Raw genomic sequence first — 24,189 nt, forward strand, 5'->3', positions numbered from 1 at the left:
TATAGCCTTGCTGTTTTGGTCATTTTTGCGACATGCAACATAATGGTGTTTTTGGACATCTTTACACGTTTTAATGCTATGGCGTGTCTTAGTATGCTATTTTATGCTGTTTTGAGGCGTTTAAAGCCCTTTTTGGGACATGCCACTTTTTGACATTTTGCCATACTATAGCCTTGCTGTTTTGGTCATTTTTGCGACATGCATCATTATGGTGTTTTTGCACATTTTTGCACGTTTTAATGCTATGGCGTGTCTTAGTATGCTATTTTATGCTGTTTTGAGGTGTTTAAAGCCCTTTTTGGGACATGCCATTTTTTGACATTTTTGCCATGCTTCTTTGGTCATTTTTGCGACATGCAACATTATGGTGTTTTTGGACATTTTTGCACATTTGAATGCTATGGCATTTCTTAGGACGTTTTTTGATGCTGTTTTGAGGTGTTCAAAGCTCTTTTCATGACATGCCATTTTTGACATTTTTGCCATACTATAACCTTGCTTTTTTGGTCATTTTTTCGACATGGTATATTATGGTGTTTTTGGCCATTTTTGCACATTTGAATGCTATGGCCTGTCTTAGCATGCTTTGTTATGCTGTTTTCAGCTGCTTTTATGACATGCCATGTTTTGCACAGTATGACACATCTCTACAAGCTAAAATGAGTGGTTTTCAGCCGTTTTTACGATAGGCCAAAATTTTTTGGACATGCTAAATTATGAAGTTTTTGGACTTTTTTGGCCTCCATTTTCACTTTGTACACTATGCTGCATCGTTACAAGCTGAAATAAGTTTTCAGCCATTCTGACGACGGGTCAAAATTTGACATTTTTCGACATACAATACTGTGGCATTTTTGGGCATTTTTTGGATATGCTAAATTACAAAGTTTTTGGACTTTTGTGGCCTTCATACCCACTTTGTACAGTGTGACGTGTTTCTACAAGCTATAATATGTTGTTTTTTAGCCATTTTTACAACAGGTCAAAATTTGACATTTTTCGACATTTCGTCATACTATACCTATGGTGTTTTTGGTCATTTTTTCAACATGCAAAATTAAGTTTTTTTGGCCTTTTTTGGCTTTTCATTTACACTTTGTAAATCATTGCGCTTCTCTAAAAGCTATTATATCGTCTTTAGGCATTTTTTTGTTGTCAAAATTTGATGTTTCAACATACCACACTATGACGTTTTTGAACTTTATTTCCACTTTTTATACTATGACACGAATCTTCAAGCTACTATGTCGTTTTCAGGCATTTGTATGACATGACAAAATTTGACATTTTTCGACATTGCATTTTTTGGTCGTTTTTTAACATACCATATTATGGCGTTTGTAACATTCTATACTATGGCGTGTCACGGCACATTATTTCATGCAGTTTTCAGCTGTTTTTGGGACACGTCATATTTTGACATATTTCACCATATTATAGTATGGCATTTTTGGGTGTTTTTTCGACATGCTTTATCATGGTGTTTTTGGTCGTTTTTGCAACATTCTCTGTATAGCGTGGCTCAGCATGCTATTTCACGCAGTTTTCAGTTGTGCCATATTTTGACATTTTTTGCCATACTATAGTATTGTATTTTCGGACATCTTTTCGACATGCTTTATTTTGGTGCTTTTGGCATTTCTGCAACATCCAACCAACCCTGAGCCCCAACAATGGCTCAGGGACTGTCTGAACACATAGAAGATCCCACAAGATAGGATAGTTGGGAAGATCAGTACAGGTTTATCAATGAAACAAAACCAAAATGCATAACCAAAGAGGGGTTGGAGATCCCGGCCAAAACAAATATAAAATTGGAAATCGCTGGCCGTCGGACCCAGCTCATCCCCCTTAACAAAAGACCCTAGAAAACAATAACTGAAAACAAGACTGCCGGTGATCTCCAACCCCAACTAAAACAACATACAAAAAGGCGAAAACTCAAAACGAACCCATAACTCCAACGGGAAGTGCTGTTACGGCTGCTGGGGCTGCGGTGTGGTCGGTAGTAAAAGACTGAGCCCTTCGCATCTCCATCCCCGTCCTTTATTCCTCCCATGACTGGCTCCACCTGAGAAACAGAAGAAAACGGGAGGGGGAGAGAAGGAAAGAGAGAGAGAGGGGGACAGAGAGAGCAAAAACACACCTGCCGGGGTGTGTGATCTTTTTGGACGTTTCTTCGTCATTCTATAGTAAAATATGTCTCAACACCACAGTCCGAGATGTAGCAGGATTTCAGGACAAATTTTAAATCTATTTTTCAACAAACAAACAAAAAACACCAATAAATCTATCTTTTATCTTGTAAAAAATGCTCACCAACCATATTAGCAGAAAAACTTCCCTGCCTTCGAGTTTTGCCTCGTGCGGCCGACTGCACGTGCACAGTAGTGTTCCTCCTGCTGGCCTTTATACTCCTTTTTGTTTTTTAAGGGATGAACTTATGAGCATTGTGCAAATGCAAACATGCTTGTGTGCCATGTATCGTTGTTGAATTCTTCCCAGTTCACTGGAATCACATTTTTACCGCTTTTCACTTAATAAACTTCTCCCAGAGTATCGGAAATTTGTACCTAGCAATCAGTCAGGCCAATCATCATTCAAATACACTAATCCAGATCCCATAAAGCCAAAGATTCCTCCAAAGTTCTCTTAATTCACCATAGAGAACCCTGTAAATGAGGATTAACATTTCAGCACCTCAGATTCCCTCGTATCAAAATCGACGGGTTTTTTAAAATGGATTTTTAGTTAGAAGCCTTAAATAAGCTCTATGATTAAGACAAGCTGAAGAGACAAAGTTTGTTCTATGAAATAAAATGTCAGTAAATACTCCAAACTTTCACGCGTCTTAATAAAAGACAGTTGCCAACAAGGGGCTAACTGAGACGACAGAACGTCATCAAGTCGAGTCGCGACAAACACGGCTTTACAGCCTCGCATTAGTGGCAAAGTGACTGTAAGTTTAAGCCCTGCAATAGCTTTTTACTTCTGGTGATTACATTTATGCTTCAGAAATCCTGACATTGGTGTTTACTTGTGGAGATCATCTCGCTAAACAAAACATGTAAGTATTATAAATGTTTGTTTACACCAGAGCTTATTTTTCGACTACGATCCAAAATCCAATGGAAAAATCCAATAGACTTTTTGACGAGGGCACCAGGGAGACGTTAGTTTCTGGGTTGGCCTACAGAAAAAACGCTATCCACGGGGTACACTCCTGGGTTGTGAGCAAATCATCTACTCAAATGACTTGTGGTCCTTTGTGTTCCACAACCTCCTCAACATCCCTACATGAGTCCTTGTCAGGAAAAACCTGCATGTAGGGCCTAACCAAGCACTTCCTCTAGGCTGGAGAGACACATCAACCAACAATGGTTCAGCAGCAACCCCCACAAACAGATGGGTTTTTTTTTTTTAGATGTCAGGACATCTACAATAAATCAACAAAATTACAGATAACCCAAACTTAAAGAGCGGGTACAAGCTTGCATATGCCTGGAAGATTCCATTGTTCCCCTTTTTTCCCTTAAAACGTCTGCGTAGGTCATTTTCTTTCTAGCTCTCACTTTTTCAATCAGTGGTTTGAACACAGAAGGCAAAATGTTTGTGACAGTTCTTGGGATTTTTTTGTTGTTTCTAGGATTTAGGATGTTTAAGGGATTTTAGAATGTTTCTCAAATTACAGGACGTTTCTAGGATTTTATGATGTCTCTAGGATTACTGGACATTTTGAGGATATTCGGAGGCTTCTTAGATTTTGGGACCTTTCTTGGATATTAGGACATTTCTAGGAATTTAGGGCATTTCTAGGATTTTAGGAGGTTTCTCGGATTTAGGACATTTTTTGGATTTAAGTACGTTTCTAGGATTCTAAGACATTGCTAGGATTTTGGATGTTTTTGGATTTTGGATGTTTCTTGGATTATCGGATGTTTAAGGATTTTAGAAAAGTTTGTGAATTTTTGGATGTTTCTAGGACTTTCGGACATTTCTAGGATTTGGGGACATTTCTAGAATTTTAAAGGTTTCTGGGATAGGATTTTAGGACATTATAGACTTAGTGGTTTAGTTAGGACCTCTGTCAGGGGTGCAGCGATCCTCCACTGGCACTTTTTCTGATAAAGAAGCTCTATTTTGATGCTGTTTTATGCACTCTGGCACCTTAGGTATACTAAAAGTACAAAAACAATTACAAAGTTTTATCACTTTATTTTTATTGTGAACTAGAAAATGGTTGGGGGGCAAGATTTGGCCAAAAGGGTGTAAGTTTAGTATCACTGGGCTACAGCATAGCAGTGGACATGCCTGTGGCCGTCACAGTGTGTGTATGTATAGTGGGATATTTCGTCAATACGAAGGTCCATCTATCAAGGGAGGGGAATGTCCTCTTATCAACATGAGTGTGTTAGGGGCATTCACAGTTAACTTTCCACTGGTCATTCCCCTCGGAGAGTAATTAACAGTGTGAAGCCAACATCAGTGTCCACAGAGCAGGGATTTCTGGGGAACTGCAGGTAGCAAATGAAAGTTTAAGAGTTTAGTATTTTTTAAGTTGGGCTGCATGAAATACAAACCCCAATGCAATTTAATACACTACAAAGACAACATATTTAATGTTTAAACTGATAAACTTAGTTTTTTTCAAATATTCACTAATTTTGAATTAGTGCAACCGTTCCAAAGAAGCTGGGACAGGGGCAACGAAAGACTGGGAAAGTTGAGGGATGCTCAAAAAACACCTGCTGGGATCATTCCACAGGTGAACAGGTTAACTGGAAACAGGTGAGTGTCATGATTTGGTATAGAAGGATCATCCCCGAAAGGGTCAGTCGTTCACAATCAAGGATGGGGCGAGGTTCACCACTTTGTGAACAAATGCCTGAGCAAATAGTCCAACAACGTTTCTTAATGTAAAATTGCAAGGACTTTAGGGATTACATCGCCTACAGTCCATAATATCATCAAAAGATTCAGAGAATCTCTGCACATAAACGGCAAGGCCGAAAACCAACATTGAATGAACGTGACCTTCGATCGCTCAGGCGGCACTGCATTAAAAACCGACATCATTCTCTAAAGGAAATTACCATCTTGGCTCAGGAACGCTTCGGAAAACCATTGTCATTTAACACAGTTCATCACAACATCTACAAGTGCAAGTTAAAACTCTACCATGCAAAGCGAAAGCCATATATCAACAACGCCCAGAAATCATGGAGATTGTGTCCTACGGGCCAAAGAGGAAAAAGACCATCCAGACTGTTATCAGCGCAAAGTTCAAATGCCAGAATCTGTGATGGTATGGGGGTCTGTTAGTGCCCATGGCATGGGTAACTTGGAGCAACATATGCTGCCATTCAAGCAACGTCTTTTTCAGGCTTATTTCAGCAAGACAATGCCAAGCCACATTCTGCATGTGTTACAACAGCGTGGCTTCGTAGTAAAAGAGTGCAGGTACTAGACTGGCCTGCCTGCAGTCCAGACCTGTCTCCCATTGACAATGTGTGGCGCATCATGAAGCGCAAAATATGACAATGGAGACCCCGGACTGTTGAGCAACTGAAGTCGTACATCAAAACCTACAAAACATATACCTACAAAAGTTCAGCAATTTTGTCCTCAGTTCCCAAACGCTTATCAAGTGTTGCTAAAAGGAAAGGTGATGTAACAGAGGTAAACATGCCCCTGTCCCAGCCTTTTTGGAAGGTGTTGCAGACATCAAAATCGAAATGAGTGAATATTTGCAAAAAAACAAAACAAAGTTTATCAGTTTGATCATTAAATATGTTGTCTTTGTAAAGCATCCAACTGAATATAGGTTGAAAAGGATTTGCAAATCATTGCATTCTGTTTTTATTTACGTTTTACACAACGTCCCAACTACATTAGAATTGGGGTTTGCACTCCTCTATAGTCAGTGTATTGTATGTATATATATGGCAATCGGCACGCCCCCTGCTTGCAGAAAGACGGGACTTGCACCCAAATGCTCAGCATTACATTGCTGTATAAAGTGGTCTACCTAACCCTAACCTAATTGTAACCTGAACCCAAAAACAAAGTACTGTAGATGTAAATGTTTCCAGACTTAACACAAAAATTACAGTGGCTCATATTTCTTACATCACAGAATGCAATAAATGTGTTTCCCCCGACAAATCTTTCCACTGTAGATTCATGTTCAATATAATGTGAATGATAGCACTAACCAAATTTGTGGCTCAAATAAAGGTCATCGTCGGAGTTCCTGTATGCAAAACAACAGCATCCAGAAAACACCTCGGTCACACGTTCTCCCCGCTGGCACACAAACTGAACTCTCACTGTTCATCCACCTCCCCCAATGCAAAACAACAGAACTACAGAGTTCAAGCAATACCAACGGGTCCGAGTGGAGGTTAAGATTTGATGACAAGTCTCAAACTAGAGTTCCAAACTTTTAACTCACCAAAAGCTATTATGTGTTTGATAGAAATTAATACATATATTCCTCAAGACAGCTTTAAATTGATATAAATATAAAGCCAAGACATTTCTAATGTTGCAAATAAGTATAACTACTAGCCATGCCACACATATATAATTGCATTAAACTGTAATGCCCTTTTTTAAAGCACCATTTACTTTGGTGTGTCACACAGACAAGTTCATGGTGACCTTGACCACCAGTATCTAACCAGTTCATCCTGGAGTCCAAGTAAACATTTGTGCTAAATTTGAAGAAATTCCTTCAAGGGGCTTTTGAGATATCGTGTTGAGGCATAAAAACGATATTGAAATGAACCCTCGCGCTGTTTGTAAAGCAATGACTTCTTCAATTCATACCATAGATTTCAATAAATTCTTTTTAGTATTGTATTTTTTTTTGTATAATTGTATATTCTACAGTTATTGTGCTTTCCGAAGCGTGATAGCGCAGCTTAATTTAAACAGTCACTTCTTTAGTCTTGCACTACAGGATAAAAAAACAAAAAAACAGGCATCTGACCTTCTCTTTATCAAAATAGTTTATTTAGAAGGCTTTTGTCACAAAAGCAAGACATATCTTGTCTCTAAATGTCCCCGGTCCAACTCTCATACTCCAACTAAAAATGTGACACAAATAAAACATCGGTTTATCACTTAAGAGCTAAGAAGAAAACAAAATGCTGTAGATTAAAAAAAAAAAAAAAAAAAAGAAGCAATACTTCACATCACTGTTGTCTATAATCATACGCTTTAACGAATTTGATGAATTGCTATTATTGTACAAGGTGTGACAGTGAACACTGCCCTAAAACACAGAACGCAGACGAGTCATTGGTTAAACATTGGCCCCCTCTGAACAAAGCCTGGGCTCGTGGTTGCTTACAGGGGCCGAATATGGATGCTCAAGAATTTGTAGATTTTTTACAAAGAAGTGTTGTGAAGCCCTGTAGGCTGTCAGTGCCCTGTCGAGCTGACCCAACAGTCACACCGCTCCGCAAACTAAAGAAAGAAAATGTGAGAGAACGAGACGATAAAAGGGGGCAGAGAAAGACAGAAGACAGAAGTCGATTGAATTGTATAAATCTGTCATTCATCGCACCAGACGAGGAAGATGCTTCCTTTTCACTGAAGGAACAGAGTGAGCAGCAAGTGATCAAGTGCACCTTACTACACTTCTGTGAAGTCTACACTCCAGTCCTGAGATGTCCCTCCCTCACCAAATGCCCTCCGGTTTTTCCATGATGAGGATATCCGCAGACAAGACATTCAAAGACTTTTAAGGGCCGTTAAAGTCGGGCGTATGGGAGTGAACGATGCTCTAGAAAGGAGCAGAGCCAAACCTCTCTGAGGGCAAACAAGCAGAAGATGGTTTTTGTGGTGACCACTTCCTGTTCACTTACACGACAGCCTTTATACATGAACCATACAACATTTTTTACATGTCCATTGAAGGCAGGGGAAAACGCTCAATCCCATGACCCTCACTGTGCCCCGGCTAACGAGGCCGTGCAGGCAGGCAGACGAACAGGCGGGGAGTGGGCTTCCGTTTATTTGGCGGGGATCTTTGCTCGTTTCCTTGCGATGGCGTCTTCCACGGCCTTCAGCTGTTTCAGCAGCTCCTCGCGGCGGGACAGTGTGTTGCTGGGTTTGCCGGAGCCCGAGCCAGCGGCCGAAGCGGAGCCCGGGGCGGCTGGTTTGCCTGATGGCGCCGCTGGGCCTTTCCCAGATGACTTGGGGGGTGGTGACAGAGGACGTTTTCTGCAGAGGTGAGAGGCAAAATTTAGGGACACAGTTTTACTTTTACAAGCAGAAAACACGGCCAAAGACTATAAAATAATTGATGTTGTCATATATATATATATATATATATATATATATATATATATATATATATATATATATATATATATATATATATATATATAGATGCGGGTGGAGATAACACTAATGCTCGCTGCTAGCTTGGTTAGTGAGGTGCATTTACAGCTATTAACTGTGATAATATATTCTGTTCATTTACAACAAACAGACTTAAAAATATCAAAAACGTTACAACAAAATGTTTATAGATGAGCAAAAAAAATATATGTTACAATAAAGCTTTCATGAACTCAAAAATACACTGATACACTGATATAGTGACAGCTACAGCTGCATGTAGGGATGCATGATGATGGATTTTTTGCTGATATCCGATATGTTTATATTTAACTACTCCTTTGCCAATAACTAATACTAATATCAATATCTCAACTTTTTGTCCCACCTAATTGTAGTGATCATCAAGTCTGTTCTGTAGTGGAACTAAGATCATATTATAAATAAATAAGAGAAATAACTTAACTCAGGGTTGATGTTTTGCACATGTTCATTGTCTCAATAAAAAATGTCATTTTGTCATTTTAAAGCCAGTATCTGCCGATACTGATGACACGCTGATATTATCATGCATCCCTAGTCACACCTATACTCTGCTACATCATGGTTATGATACCTAACCAACCATGTCACCGTGATAGTCTTCAAAGGACGGCACTCACCTGTATCTCAAAGCAGCTACTGCTGTAAAATTGGGCATTTTTAAACGGAGGTCTATGGGGATTGGCTGGCTTCTGGAGCCAGCCTCGAGAGGCCATTACAGGAACTGCAGTTTTTGGCTTCCGCATCGGCTGCATTTTTCAGCCGCTTAAGGGTAATGTTACTTAGAACTAAATGAGGAAATTGAAAACGCGGCAACAATAAAATATGAGCTGCGGCAATAAAATGTGGTAGGGCCACTATCCCTTTCGCTTCTCATGGCAATTGCATAATTTAAAGGACAGTGATACTCTTATAATCAACACATCGCACAAAAACTGAATACGTCCTGAATACAAGACTCTCACTCACCTGAGCTTCAGCGCTAGGTGAGTGAGAGCCCTCGTCAGCTTCACTGTCATGCGAGAGGGGGACACGCGCACCGCTTCACGGCTTCACCAACAGACAAGGGAGCAGCCCCACACATTCACCGTTAATTAAGCGAGAAAGAGACACCCTGGAGCGCCCTGAAGCTTCAGCATCAGGTGAGGGAGAGCGCAGTGTGCCTCTGGCAGCTTGACAGCAATTTTGGCACTTTATAGGCCTTGTTTGAAAAATTCAAAAAGTCTAACAGTCATGCAATGGTGGCTTGAGTATTTGTTGAGATTGATGCATAGGCCTTTTTTTGTTTTTGTTTTGTTGTTTTTTTTGCCATAAGGCTTGTTTGTTAATATTTGTATGTATTGTTTTTACATGTTCGAAATAAAGACTCCATTCATTAATTCATAGACAAATTATTACAGACCTACAAACTACTCATTACAACCTGACAAAGCCCTGTGAAACAGAAAGAGAGCATACTAATTCCAATAAATCTAAGATTTAAGACAAACTTATGTATTTATTCCCACAAATATTGAAATGACATTTGTCCTCTGGGAAAAAAAGATTAAAAAAAGAAAGAAATATGCGAATCCCGAAACTGAAAATTGAATACCTACCCAATAAACGAATAATCAAACAGCTGAATATAAGGGTCCATCTCAAATGAATACACACAAAACTGTTTGTTTCTTTTTTTGACCGAATCGTGCATACCTGATACATAATGTGCTGATTCAAATATGCACTTATGTAAAAAAACCCGAATTAATGCACAGCTGGAAATAGTTTAAACAATGTGAAAAGGTTGAAACAAAATTTTTAAGGGTGCACACACATTTAGTAAATCATTATTTTGAAACCACACAGTAGTTGGCAAGGACTTTACACAAATGCATTTACAAATTGCTGGTGCAATTCAATCAGTGTTAGGAAATGTCTGAGCTTTTTTTGCTTTTTCTTTTTTTTTTTTTTTAATAAATGAAACCGTGTCCTTATGATTTTTTTTTTTATTTTGTTATAAAGATTCATGTCTTCATGGGGATTCAGTGGGCAGTGGGTAAGAAGGTTGGTAAGTCCAAAGACACGCATTAAAATACTGTTGGTTTTGGTGTGTTAATGGGATTTGCTGACCATGATTACAGTGCAGAATAGTGGAGCATTCGTTTCAGCAGTAAAATACCCAAAGACACCACACTCAACTATTAAAAATGCAACAAGACAAAACATGATTGAAAACATATTTTAAGGGACTTTTTGTTGACATGCTGTTTTTTTTTTTTTTTTTAATCAGCAGTATTTTTAATTGTTCCCCAAAACAAGAGCGTTTAAGGCCATGTGTGACCACCTTAACAAAAGGTACTGCACTCGGCGTTTTTTTTTTCTCCAGAGTGCTCTGACATTTTAACAAACTACCTATTTCATACAGGGGAATCTGTACAAGAGCCAGTGAATATTATTATAAATATTATACAGAGAAGGTGTTAAGTCTGTGTGCTTCCACTTCTGTGGCATGTTCCTCATTTTGGTGAGCAAACATGATGAGCGGTGATGATAAGGACGATGTGTCAGACTGAAAAGTTGATGTTAGAAGTTCCACCCTTCCAGCTTAATGCCCCAACTATTTTTGACTTCTGTTGTGTGACAAAGTGTACGAGATTAAATGTCACAGTCCAGTGACAGCATGCTGGAGGTTGCACTAACCTGTCTCCCTGGGGGGGCATGGGTCGGGGCCCTTGCCCTCTGGACCGATCCATTCGAGGGGAAAGTGGGGGTCGACCAGGGATCCTCTTATCACGGCCTGAAAGAAAAAAAACTTGACGTTACTGAGGCTGTTGGAGGTATGGCTCAGTACAAAAGTGGGCCAGAGGTCCATTCTGAATGGACTGCAAGTGCCTCTCGACCATGTCGAGTTTCTGGAAAGCACACTTTATTTTCAAGAACAGTGACTTTGCAGCACAGAACTTTTATTTTGAAGAGCAATATCCTGCTGTGGAATGAGAGTTTTTTTTTTTTTTATAACAGCAACTATTTCACTGCCCTGTTCTTGGTATAATGTGGCCTGTTTTTAAATTATTTTGATTTTTTTTTAAATTGTTTTCAAACATAAGAATAGGCTTTAGGGACTGTTCTTTATTTATCTGAGGAGGGGGATGGATGTTTTTTTTTTTACCTGCCTCAAAGCTACAAATACTTGCACTTGAGCCTCCCTTATTGACTCGGGTAAAATGCATGAATTGTTCATGGGCTGTCAGAAATTTCAAAAATCAAAGGATAATTTCTATTTTCACAGTTTCTGGCTGTGATAGATGGTGTCATTTTTTGGTGATTTTTGTTTTGGCCGGCCCCCAGGATTTGAAGGCGTGCTTTCTTTAAAAATAAAATAAACATAAAATTAAAAAAATTAAAAAATAATGGCAAAATGTTTTTAGAGAAAAAGGAAATTGACAAACAATTTTAAAAAATTACCATCATTATTTAAAAGAAAAACAAATGCCAAATTGTTCGAGGTAAATTAGGATGAGGATTTGACAGATTAGAAAGAACTAATCACAACCACCATGAACTTTTATTTTAGAAACGGAACGAGAAGTACTGAAACCATGGAGACCTCTGTGACGTGTTTGTTTTGTTTGTACAGTTCCTTGTAACCCATGAGGTACTTGACCCTAGGAAATATTGTGCTGGCAATTAGATGAAACAATTGATCAAAGGACTAATAAGACAATAAATCAGCTGTTAACATGCAAGGGTTCCTTTCTGTAAGTCTGGTGTGTATTTGAGTGAAACAGCAAAAGATGCGTGAGAGTGAGAAGGTGTGTATGCTGTCAGTCGGCAGGTTTCTCACCTCTGTCTGGAGACAGAGCCATTCTCTTGCTGAGGGGAGAGCCCGGCCTGTCTTTGTCTGAAGGCAGGTACCTCTTTCTGCTGCCTTTATCGCCCTGCAGCCGACAAACGACAGGACACACAGAGTCAGGTAAAGGAAAACACACAAGAAAATTTAAGGAATTTAATCCTAGAGGCGAGGTCGGATTCCAACTTATGTGTATGTATCCAGTGCATTTCACTGTACAGAGGACCAAAATCGAATAAGCTCATCCTTGAGTCTACTCGAACATTAGAGGCAAATTTGAAGGAATTCACTCAAGGTATTCTTGTGATATCACTTCCACAAGAACGAAACTGACGAGGCCAGAGTGACCTTCACCTTTCACCGCAAAAATCAAATCACCTCATCTTTGTGTCTACTTGAACATTTGTGGCTAATTTGAAGAAATTCCCTTACGGTGTTCTTGAGATAATGCATTTACAAGTATGAGGTGGATACGGAATCAGTGACCTTGACCTTTGACCGCAAAAATCGGAATGAATATTTGTTCTTGAGATATCACATTTAAAACAATGTGCCAAACGGACAACACAAAAACACAAGCTGTCGCTGGCACGGAGGCATAAATATCTCTGGGATATCTCAACTCCCTTGCACAGAAAACTATCCAATACTTGTAGATGTGAGTGAGGAAATATGTGAAGGAATTTAAGGCTTTTTGAATGTGGAAAGAGAAACAATAGTAACCTTATTGAGGAGAGTGAGTTTGATGTCCTTGTGAGAACCTGAACCTCCGTAGCTTCCTGGGGGTCCCATGGATCCAGGTGGGGGGTGTCCTGGGTGGCCACCCCTGCTACCAGGCCCTGATCTGGGCATGGGGTTGCCTCCTCTAGATGGGGGACCAGATGACTCATTCTTTCTGCGGTCCTCCCTGAAGGATTCATCCTTCTTTGACGGTCTGTCTGTGTTGAGGACAGAAAAAAAACAGTCATCCAACCTGGTGTTCATGCTGGTGTTGACACCTGGCTTTTATCCGAATACCAGTTTAACTGAGACTTTGTGATTCGTATGGTTAGCTGTTGTGTAGCAGCCTGCCTGCTGCACGGGGACGTTGTTGCCCACACTAACCCCTGTTCCTGTCTCTGCCATGTGGAGGCCGGTCCCGCGGCCCTCGCTCCTTGCGAGAGTGATTCGGTGTTGGCGAGCGGGAGCTGGCAGAAGACACCGGGCTGGCCAGGTCAGCATACATGTCATCTGAGTCTGCGCTTCGCACCGAGCTGCTGCTGGATGATGCTGATGACACTGATGACACGCTGCTCACACTCAGCGATCTGCGGCGAGAGACAACAGGTCAAAAAGATAAAGATAAATAAAAGTCACGAACAAAATAGACAAAGTATAAAAAGTAGGTAAGTACTAACTAAAAGTAATACAACTGCAGTTAAAGAAAGAGAGTAGCAACTTCAAGTATAAATAGAAAGTGAGCAATTTTTTCAATCATGTGGTGAATGATTATTGTGCAAATGGGATGAAGAGGGCCTTATTTTATCCCTGTTTTTTATCTTTATTGTATTTCAGTTATTCTTTTTATTGTATTGACATATATAAATTGTACTGATTCTAATTACATCTATGGACTTCTGATTAGATTGTATTTTTATTTTTTATGTTGCTTTTACTGTGTATCTGTCTTTAACGTAAAGCATTTTTTTAATCTGTGAAAGGTCCTATATAGATAAACTCAAGTTACTCATTTTTTGTTTGTTTTGCTTGCTTTTTAAAAAAATATGCTATCATCTTATTGTTGTAATATTCCAATCTTACATATTTTAATGTACAGTTGATTGTTATCATTTTGCCGTGTGGAGCATGTTTGTATGAAAGGTGTAAATAAAGTTGAGTTGAGGCCCTGCTGACTGAGTGCTGTCATCACAGTGGTGTTTAAATTACAAAACACAATGCCAACATAGCTGCACGCACACACACCACACACGCATGCGCACACACAGACAAAACACCCTGAATAATAACGATACGTACCTGGATTTCCTGCAGGGTTTCCCGCAGGGACAGCACATGACGGCAAGAGAGATCACACAATTAATACATATTATATATATATATATATTTATACTCAAAAAACTGCTTTCTATCTGGTATCGAAACATAAATGCAGCCACTTGTAAGTGTCATTACTGTGATGATCACAATATCAATACAATATTTCTGTGACAAGATTCATAAGATATAAAGTCCAATTTCACAGTTCAGAAAGTAAAAACGGGGACAACTCTCTTGTCTTCTGCATGTTTGTGTTCAATTAATTTAACCCTTTACTTACGCTGCTTTAAGATGTGTTTCACAAGTATTTAAAACTTTGAACCCTGAACAAACTGGTTCGATTTCTTTGAAAAAAATGTAGGAAAAGAAAATGATTATCAAAAGAGGAAAAATCTGAGGAAAAAGTACATATCTATAAATTTAATCATTTATCATAATTACATATTTTAAATTATGTTACAAAATGGATACATTCCCCAGGTTATTTTCTTTCTTTTTTCTTTGTCCTTTATCCTTAAAATCTTTCTGTGTGTGCTAATTTCAGGTAATTTTCTTGTAGTTTCTTGCTAATTTTCATTAATTTCTTAGGTTGCTATTTCCAGTTTATCTAGGTTTCAAAGGGTTAAGTTACATTATCTGCCAACATGAAATAAAAATGTAAACCCCAAAACGTTTCAAGGCCTCATTTATCAAAGAATACAAATGTGTGCACGCACAGCTTTTACAAAATAAACAATTCAAAATCCCATCTAACGTGAAAACATCTGATTTTTCCACAAATAAGGTTATTTAAATAAATGAATCGTCCCTAAGATGCAACATTTGGGCAACAACATGGTCCAGACGGCAAGGGCCCCGACCCATGCCCCCCCAGGGAGACAGGTTAAAAAAAACAGTACCTGGATTTTCTGGATCCGGAGCGTGAGCGTGAACGTGACAGGGAGTTGGAGGAGGATCTTGATCTGGATCTGGAGCTAGAACCAGTATAACTGCTACCGCTTCCACTCACACTCCCACTCACTGTTCGCCTGGAAGAGACAGACACGGAAGTGAGAACACAGACGGTGCTTTTTTCATGTTTATTTTTATTAGCACACAAGATTAAGTAAAAGCAAGCAGATAATAAACATAACAAGAATCGTGCAGGAGAGGTGAAGGAACCCAAAGGGCCTTTTACTAAAATCCTCCCATCTGAAAATTCTCTCCTTAACGTGACATAAAACAAACAAACATAAAGTTAAAAGAATCATAAATGGAGCAGACGCATACACATCAACACAGCTAATACATTAACTACAGCACGGTTAAAGTTTTAATAAGTTTTAATAAAGTGAGGACTGGAGTTCCAACACCAGGGAAGGAAAAATGCATTATGGGTCCTTGAAAAGTCATGGAAAAGTTTTTTAATTTTGTCCATAGAAATGTGTGAGAACCCTGGTGAGTGTTTCCTCATCTGGTCAAAATGCCAGTGCCATAAACCAGTAATGGTTTATGGCATCAAAACAAAGATGCACGACCCAGCTACTCCATCAATGATTATTAAACACATTAAAAAAAACACAAAAAACAAAACAAAGTAGTAAATGATTATTAGACCACTGGAAGCAAGTGGAGTAACTTGTAATGGTTAGATGTGACATGGAAGTTTTTACGTTCCAGTCAGTTCACCACAGTCTCCCACTAATTTCGATAAATGTTGATGGAGATCTGCGGCAAGAGTGTTCTCAGTGTAAATAAGAATCTTTGCTCTTTGATCACAGTCTGAATCTTCATACAGGGTTCATACACATTTCTATCAATACATTTCCATAACTATATAACACTAACTAAAACTAAATAACCATTACTTTGAGGCCAATTTTTAAGAGCGTACATTTGGACACAACTTTCCCTTGCGCCTGCAATCATTGCAAAACAACTGCTGAAGATATTTTTCAAAATGCATTGCAATATTTCCGGATAGCTGCTGTGCAATCATGCATTTCAGGCAACAACAGTCTCAAGGACAGTCCCCAATATCTTGGACGGACGGGGAAATTTGATGCACATAAAAACAGTGCAGCAATAAGTTTTAATGTTTTGTCTTTCGGTAGTTTTGGAGAGGCTGATCTTAAAGCTTTATCTGTCTTTTGTGTTGTAATCTGTGACTCTATTAGTTTTGCAGTGTACCAGTGAGGTGAATCGCTCCTTCAAAGAGAGCAACACAGGCAGACAGTTCCTCAGTCCCGCTGCCACAGCCAGTATCACTATCCTATATCATATCTGTCAACCAGAGAGAAGTACTTTGTAGACATTATTAAAAAGCAGGTGTTGGAACTGGTTTTCCAGGATAGTTTCCAGCCTTGTGAGCCATCCTGCCCACACTCACACCCACAAAAACAGTCTCACACGCCCTTACTGTTCTTCCCTGCCCTTTAACTCTTCTTCCTCTATGGCTAATGTTGTTCTACAACACTGCAGATTTTCCTTGAGCCATCCACCCACTCCTTCACCCACACACAATCGCTATGGTCTGCCCCATAAACCACTTTCATACACCTGCAGTTTCACAAACAAAAATATGCAAATGTGTTGTGGAATACAGCTCTGCTCAACCCATCTGTTTGACAATGTCATCCACTGTCAACATACTTTTCATTGCAAATGCAGGAAGGTCAACATTCTCCCACCCACATGCACGCACCTGAAACTAACAACACAGCACACTGATGGTTTTCGTGCGTGCCCTCTCTGTGCTCACATTACATTTTAAGGATCCCTAAGCTTTCACTTCTGTGCCACGCAGCATGTAAAGCATGTGAGCGACACAGAGCATGAGTGGGAGAATTTGGAAGTAGTGTAGTGTTTTTTAAGTTGTAGGGTTCCCTTCCTCCGCCTCCATTATGCACCGGTACCACTGATACCCTGAGTTTTTTTAAAAAAAAAAGTTCTACCCAATGGATCTGTGTATTGTGCATACAAATTTTCTGCCAAAAATTGGCTGCTGCAAGTTTGACAGACAATTTTACAAAGAGCTGGGTGAGCGGCGCGGCGTGAAGGGAACAAACAGCTCATTGTTTATTTTAAAAGGCTATAATGCTTTTTGTACAATAATCAAATTATTTAAAAGATTATAAAATCGAATATATATTTTCACGAGCAGATAAAAAGTAACAAAAAAATATGAAAAAAAAATTTATATATATAATATATATAAAAGAATAAAAAAGATTATTCTGCACAAACATGCTCAAGTGTGCATATTCTGTTCCTACACAAAAATATAAATAAATAAATAAAAATACAAATAAATCAGTTAATAATTTTTCCTACATTTTACTAATTTCTTGCTTATTTTGGGGTCATTTTTTCTTCAGTAACACAATGCCCTCTTCCCTTGATTTTGAAAGAAATCCAACAAATTTGGATAGGTTTTAAAGGGCCAAGACAGGTCAAGTTTACGTTAGATTCATGACGTATTCTTACTGCGCAGAACGCACACCTGTGGCTTCATAATTATGACTCTCACTGCCCTTGTAAAATGAAAGCGTGTGGCAACTGATTTTAAGAAGCATGAGTGAAACCCATCCCAATTAAAGGCTTGAGACTGCAGTGCTGTGTACACACAAAAAAATGAGGAAGTAAAAGTAGAATGAGAAGAAGAGGAAGAGGAAGGAAGAGGAAAAGGACAGTCCCTTCAGTATTTCGAAGGTTGTTTTTGTTATTGTTGCAGCAAGAAATGCCTGATTTCATCACAGCTTTTTGAGTCTTTCTGGGCCCAATGGCATCACGTGACAGATTAATGAGAGTAGCTCGGCTGCTATGAAAATTGAATTCACTGACACGGCTTACTGGGAAATTTAAAATGTGAAGGAAGCAGCGTAATTGTTATTAGTAACACATGCTTTTCCTGCTATGACTGGATACTGAGCAAAAGGTTTCACACTGTTGAAAGTAAAAAAGCGCATAAATCAAATAAACTCAATGTATCATGGCTTAAAACAATACTTCATTTAACTTCATTATTACAGTACTTTTTTAACCATTATTTTAATAGTAGTTTATTTATAACTTTATTTTATGGCAGTAGCTACCTTTTTTGTAACTATAACTCATTTAATAATTTTGTATTTTAGTAGTAGTTTACAGAGATTTCAAAATATCGAGATATATATTGTGTATCGCGATATGGCCTAAAACATATCGTACTATTATTTAAAAGCCATATTGCCCAGTCCTACTTAAAAGTAATAATATTTTTAATTCTTAATACATTTCTGATGTTTCTTGTTGACTTTGATATATTATATATATATAAAGCCTGAATGGTGACAGGAGGATAATTCTAGTGGTTGCCTAAGTAACAGCTGACAACAGAAACTGCCCGTTCTCTGTAAATGTTTCACTACCAGTTCAGCCATGCACATTTGAATGCAAATCAACTAAAATATGACAATGTCATAACTTCAGAATTCCCCAAATAGTTGGTGTGTGTTGTAAAAGGTCACACCAGATTGGACACCGGCATTTTGACCAGTTGAGGAAACACTCACCAGGGTTCTCACACATTTCTATGGACAAAATCAAAAAAACCTATCTATGACTCTTCAAGGACACATAATACATTTCTACTTCCCTATTTTAGATTTAAACTTTCTTTAATGGTAATTCCAGCAAACTAAATACATGAAAAGAGAAACGGAAAGCTGGGAAAAATTTTTTTTAAAAAATGTACATGAACAAAACATCACACGTCTCCGTATATTAGAGGTATAGTACATCGACAGCAACACTAATTACATTTTCCGTTTATTACTGTGGAGAGTTTTACACAGAAAATTACTGAAACAACCTCATTCCAGACAACAAAATTGTGACTTTTTGAAAACTTTTGACGATTTTTACTAATTCCATGACCTTTTCAGGCCTGGAAAATGTAATATTCCATGTCTTTTCCAGGTTTTTCTTGACCATTGGAATCCAGACTAACGTCCGGTGATTAAGTTTGAACAGACAGGAACTGGAACAGGACTGTTCTTTTCCTGATTCCTGCCATAAATCAAATTTCTTTTGCAGTGTAATATAATCCGACTTTTGCCTCAAAATGAACAAAGAGCTTAAAGGTGAGCCACCTACCTCCGCGGAGGATGCTGCTGCCGTTCTTTCCGCCTGACTTCCCTCGGGTTGGGAGGTTTCCCAGGTTCCCTTGGAGGCAGGGGTCTCCCCGCTCCACCACTGCCTGCCCCGCCTCCTGCGCCTCCAGCCTCCCGGGGATTGGAGGGAGGCTTCCCTCCCTCTGGCAGAGGTTTGGAAGGCCTGCTCTGCAGTCCACCAGGTGGAGGAGGACTGGGGGCTTTCTTCATGGCAGGCTTGTCCCTGCGAGGAGGGGGCATGGCACCCGGCTTCAGCGGCATGCTTCGGGATGGAAAAGGCACTTTTTCAAGCATGCAGACAGTGATGGACAAGCATGTGCTATAAACTAGCATGTTAGCAAAGCATGTGCAACGCTATAGCTAGGGCTGCCCCTCTAAAGTCGGAGATTCGAGTCATCAGTCGGAGATCCCTCAGTTGACTGAGATTGCAGAGATGAGCATTTGATTTTTTTTTTTTGCTGGTCACTGTGCCATGCAGTGTGCTTCCAGAGATGTTTTAGTCTCCAGATTTTACAGCAGAGTGAACGCTCTTAACTTTCACGCTACTCATAAGTCGTCACTTTAAAAACTCATTAAACATATCTTTTATCTAAATAGGATCGACTCTATGTATTTCTGCTCCTGCACATTTGAATTGTTCAAATTTTGTTTTTTGACTATATTCTTTTTCATTTTTTGTGACATTTTTTTAATATCTACTTGATGTTAATTTGTTTTTGATTTCGTTTTTTGTTCTTCTTTTTGATTCACTATGTTTTAATGACTTGTTGATTTGAAGAGGAGACTTTGTCTAAGCCCTTTACACTTCTTTCCTCTCCTGCACACTTAACTTCACTTTCTAATTTTACTGTGTAATATTTTATCCATAATTTTGTGCAACTAAACTAAACTATACTCTTGCTAAGAAGTGGGGAACTTTCAGCTTACAGCAAGTTCATATGCTGCAGTCTCTGACTTTTGTTTCATATCTAGTGTCTGCAAAAAACAGTGTTGCACGTTTGTGACCCATCGTTAGTGCCGTTAGCTTGTTTACTATATCACATGAATGCTGAGGCCGAATGTCTCGCTGAGCCCCGTTAAAACTTTAAATCTTTGCATGGAAAACAAAACGAATCATCGAATATTCACATTTAACAGCCAAATCTGATTCGACCGGCAGTCGGGTAGAGCTCTAGCTATAGCTAATGATCAATACATAAAAACAATCAATATACAGGCATGATGTGATGTGATGCTAAAACAAGCCTAAACTTAACTACAGACTGCATTGTGCCTTGTAAAGTGACAAGTTGTATGTTACATTTTTTACTACAGCACACTACAAAAGTTGAGCGTGCTGTAGTTGGTTTACCAGCATATTTATTTAAGGAAAACAAGGATGAAAGCAGATGATGTAAGCATGACTGACTGTGGATTAAATGGATGTAAGTGTTTGAGATTTACCCTTTAGCTAATGCAGGGGGAAGATCTGGTTTGTTCTTAGCATTCCTCGGTGCTGCTGGACTCGGTGAGGGCGATGTGGAGAACGATCGAGACCTAAAAAACAACACAGAAGTTGGGAAAGTGGCATTATGTTTTCACACCTGCACTTGAAAATCCAAGATATCTGTTTCTGAGCCTATGCTTGTGTCTGCTTGTGTCATACTCTTTGTTCTTTACATGGCAGATCCAGTGTCCCTTTATCGTAATTTAATATCATCTGTCTGATATCTTTAAGAGATTGAGTTGCATGTTTTCTAATCATAGTAACCATTATGTCATGTATGGTTATTTATGGAATACTGATGTAATTTTTCTTTCTTGCAGCTATGACAGCAGGAAATCATTGCTTCCCATTCCCAATTACTCATCTCCTGAATTCATAAATGCCTCCACAGTGAACAGAGATTTCCAAAGCTGGGAAAATTCTTGATGAACTGAAGTCACAGGCTTCTAACAACAGTAAAACCATATCACAACATCCGTTTACAAACGCTCACACATTGTTCAGTATAATCAAAGTCTCATTCATCCAGTTGTAAACTCAGGACTTCCTGGAAAGCCCATAACAACGGGGGGGAACCGAACAGAAAGTTCTTTGAGTTCTCTTCAAAGCCAGATTCAATCCACAAAAACATTAATTTTACCTCGCTGAACATGGCAGCTGCTGGTTAACTACTGTTTCAATAAATAGTTTGTGACACTGTGCGACTTTGATGGATCCAAACTAACCCTTTAAAACACCAAAGTCATACAGTAACACAAACAAACTACGGATCGAGGCAGCGTTAGCCAGCAGCAGTGAGGTGAGATGAATGGTTTTATCAGTAACGTCAAGCTATGAAGAGAGCATGGATAAGTTTCACTTTCTGAATGACACTTGGATTATACTGCACAAAGAGTGAGAGATTTTTTTTTTTCATTTTTGGATTCTTCATTTACCTATAGCATGCAAAGACTTATTCTCCACGAACTCAATGCAAAGCGGACCGGAACAAGAGACAGTGCTTTTCTGTTGCTTCGGTGTGAATCAGTGAGATAATCACATCTCACTCATCTGAATATAACAGATGGATATAAAAAAAGGTGGGAAATAAATGTGTAACAGGAAATAAAAATCCCCTGAACTAATTAAAAGTAGTCCTGTTTTTTAATTTTCAATAGAAATCTATTTTTATATTTATTTATTTTTTGAACTGCATTGAGTTATTTATATACTTATATTAATAATAATAATAATAATAATATTTATTGCCAAACTTTCCATGACTTTTCAAGGACCCATAATTAATTTTTTTCTTGCCCACTTCCCTGACGTTTTCATGTAGGATTCAAACTCTATTCAAACAGAATTTTAGCGAACTGGCATACAGGAAGGTAAAGATACAACCCAGGACAAAAATAAGGAAATGTATTCAGTGGTAAACAAAATGTTGTCGCACATTTAATTGCACACAACAAAATGCCTTATCTTTTCCCAAAACTTTAAAAAGTTTACATTAATACATGACTTTTCCAGGCCTGAAAAACAAAATTGTGAAATTCTGTAATTTTTCCAGATTTTTCATGACTGTGAGAACCCTGTGAGATAAACACAGAGCTATACACACACAACATGCACGCACGCACACATTTGTTTGTACCTAGAGCGGCTGCCACTGAAGGAGCTGCGCTGGGAGGAGTGGCTGGAGTAGGAGCTGAATGAGGAAGAGCGGCTGCGGGAACGAGAGGACCCAGAGCCTGTGTAGGATGAAGAGCGAGATGACGACCTGCAACACAAACACACAGCACATGCAATCAGGATTAATAAACATTTTTTAAAGGGAACCTTTTGTGCTTTTCCTTATTTTATGTCACATACATAATGATACAATGGCAGGTTTAATTATCAAATATGGCAAAAGTTTCAAATAACAAGGTAAATGTATGTAAAAGTAAAAATCTCAGCCTTTGGACTGTCCTGAACACTCTTTTTTATGGTCTTCTGCTCCAGGTGCGACTGCCAGTGTTTACATTATGTAGCTACATGTGAACATTTTGGATTTTGAGGTTGGGGTCTGTGAAGTTCTTCTAAGCTTCCCAGTCATAAATTCGACCTCAGGGTGACATTTCTGACTGGGAAAATCAGAAATTCCAAATTCCCATTACAAATGGAAGACATCATTATAGAGGCAATAAAACAGAGCGTTTCAGACAAACGGAAAATAAAAGTAGGAACCTTAAAATGAGCATAAGAGATGTCTTTAAAGACCAATCAAACACTGCCGTTTTGCCTGTCCTCACTTCTTACACACACATGAAAACAACCAAAGTGGGGCGAGGGGTCTTTTGAGAGCAGTACGGGACATTCTCCATCCAATTACACCAGACAACAATCACAGTCAGCTTTGCACCAGCGGTTACATTTCCGACCAGGCGAGCGTATTTAACATTTATCCGATTGAGAATCCTCTTTACACAATGTAGATAAATCTAAAATTATAGGCACAGTGATTTTTAATTCAGTGGACAACATGATTAATAATTAAAAAGACTTTTTTTTAAATTTCTTTTCTAATTATGTTTTAAGTTAACATATACCTATCTTCTCCAGTAAAATAAACTGTAGGCATTTTCTTCCTCGCTTTCAACATGTTTTATTGTTTTACAACTCTGTATCAAGGTGGATGTGATTAGGCTTTTGACACTTATTAACAAAAAAAGACTCACTGATCTTAATTAAAGACAAATATAATTTGGCTGATTTGCATGCCGGTTTCAGAAGGGTTTCATTATAAGATTTCTGCTCTTCAGCAACAAAATTTCCATGTTGTTTTCAGTTTTTGGCTGACATTCCTTGTTTTAAAGGCATACTGAAAACATGTTTGCTGCTGATTTGTGATTAATGTGGCAACAACCAGTTTGACACATTCATCTATGTGTGATTGTCGCCATAATTAAAAGATGTGGCGCTAAGTATTGATTTAATTTTGTTGGAACTGGACAGTTCATAAGGAGTACGGCTGGAATATATCCTTACTGTACCACACTCTCAAGAGCGCAGAGTGTACTCTGGGCACAGGTGGAGAAGCAGAATGCCAGGCGCAGTGAAAGTGAAACTTAACTATTAATTGTGCTGGGTCTAAAAATGTGCTGTCACTCGCCTGTCTGATCACACTGGATCAACAGATCAATTATCCCCCCAGTGAGTCAAACTCTTCAAACCGCTGCTGAGGAAAAATAGAACTCAGGACAAGTTCTGCCTGCGCTGCATTCACAGACTCAAAGAAACGTCCAAATTTAGACAGGGGGGCACAGAAAAATAAAAAAGGGACA

The 24,189-nt window shown here is 38.8% G+C and overlaps 1 protein-coding gene across 1 annotated transcript in view; it reads right to left on the minus strand.

Moving 5' to 3' along the window:
* Positions 1 to 6,995: 6,995 nt before the first annotated feature.
* Positions 6,996 to 24,189, minus strand: part of zc3h18 (zinc finger CCCH-type containing 18) — a 37,140-nt gene continuing 19,946 nt past the window's right edge. The window contains exons 11-20 of the mRNA XM_088079701.1: positions 22,518 to 22,643; positions 20,839 to 20,931; positions 19,379 to 19,657; positions 15,158 to 15,291; positions 14,243 to 14,270; positions 13,331 to 13,533; positions 12,950 to 13,164; positions 12,221 to 12,314; positions 11,077 to 11,173; positions 6,996 to 8,232 (exon numbers count right to left, since the gene is read on the minus strand). Of these exons, the coding sequence (XP_087935827.1) occupies positions 8,022 to 8,232; positions 11,077 to 11,173; positions 12,221 to 12,314; positions 12,950 to 13,164; positions 13,331 to 13,533; positions 14,243 to 14,270; positions 15,158 to 15,291; positions 19,379 to 19,657; positions 20,839 to 20,931; positions 22,518 to 22,643 (1,480 nt within the window). The 3' untranslated portion in view covers positions 6,996 to 8,021. The remainder of the gene's footprint in view (positions 8,233 to 11,076; positions 11,174 to 12,220; positions 12,315 to 12,949; positions 13,165 to 13,330; positions 13,534 to 14,242; positions 14,271 to 15,157; positions 15,292 to 19,378; positions 19,658 to 20,838; positions 20,932 to 22,517; positions 22,644 to 24,189) is intronic.

The sequence above is a fragment of the Plectropomus leopardus genome, chromosome 7 (assembly GCF_026936395.1).
Source record: "Plectropomus leopardus strain MGB_pleo_1.0 chromosome 7, ASM2693639v1, whole genome shotgun sequence".
In the NCBI taxonomy this organism is placed as follows: domain Eukaryota; kingdom Metazoa; phylum Chordata; class Actinopteri; order Perciformes; family Serranidae; genus Plectropomus; species Plectropomus leopardus.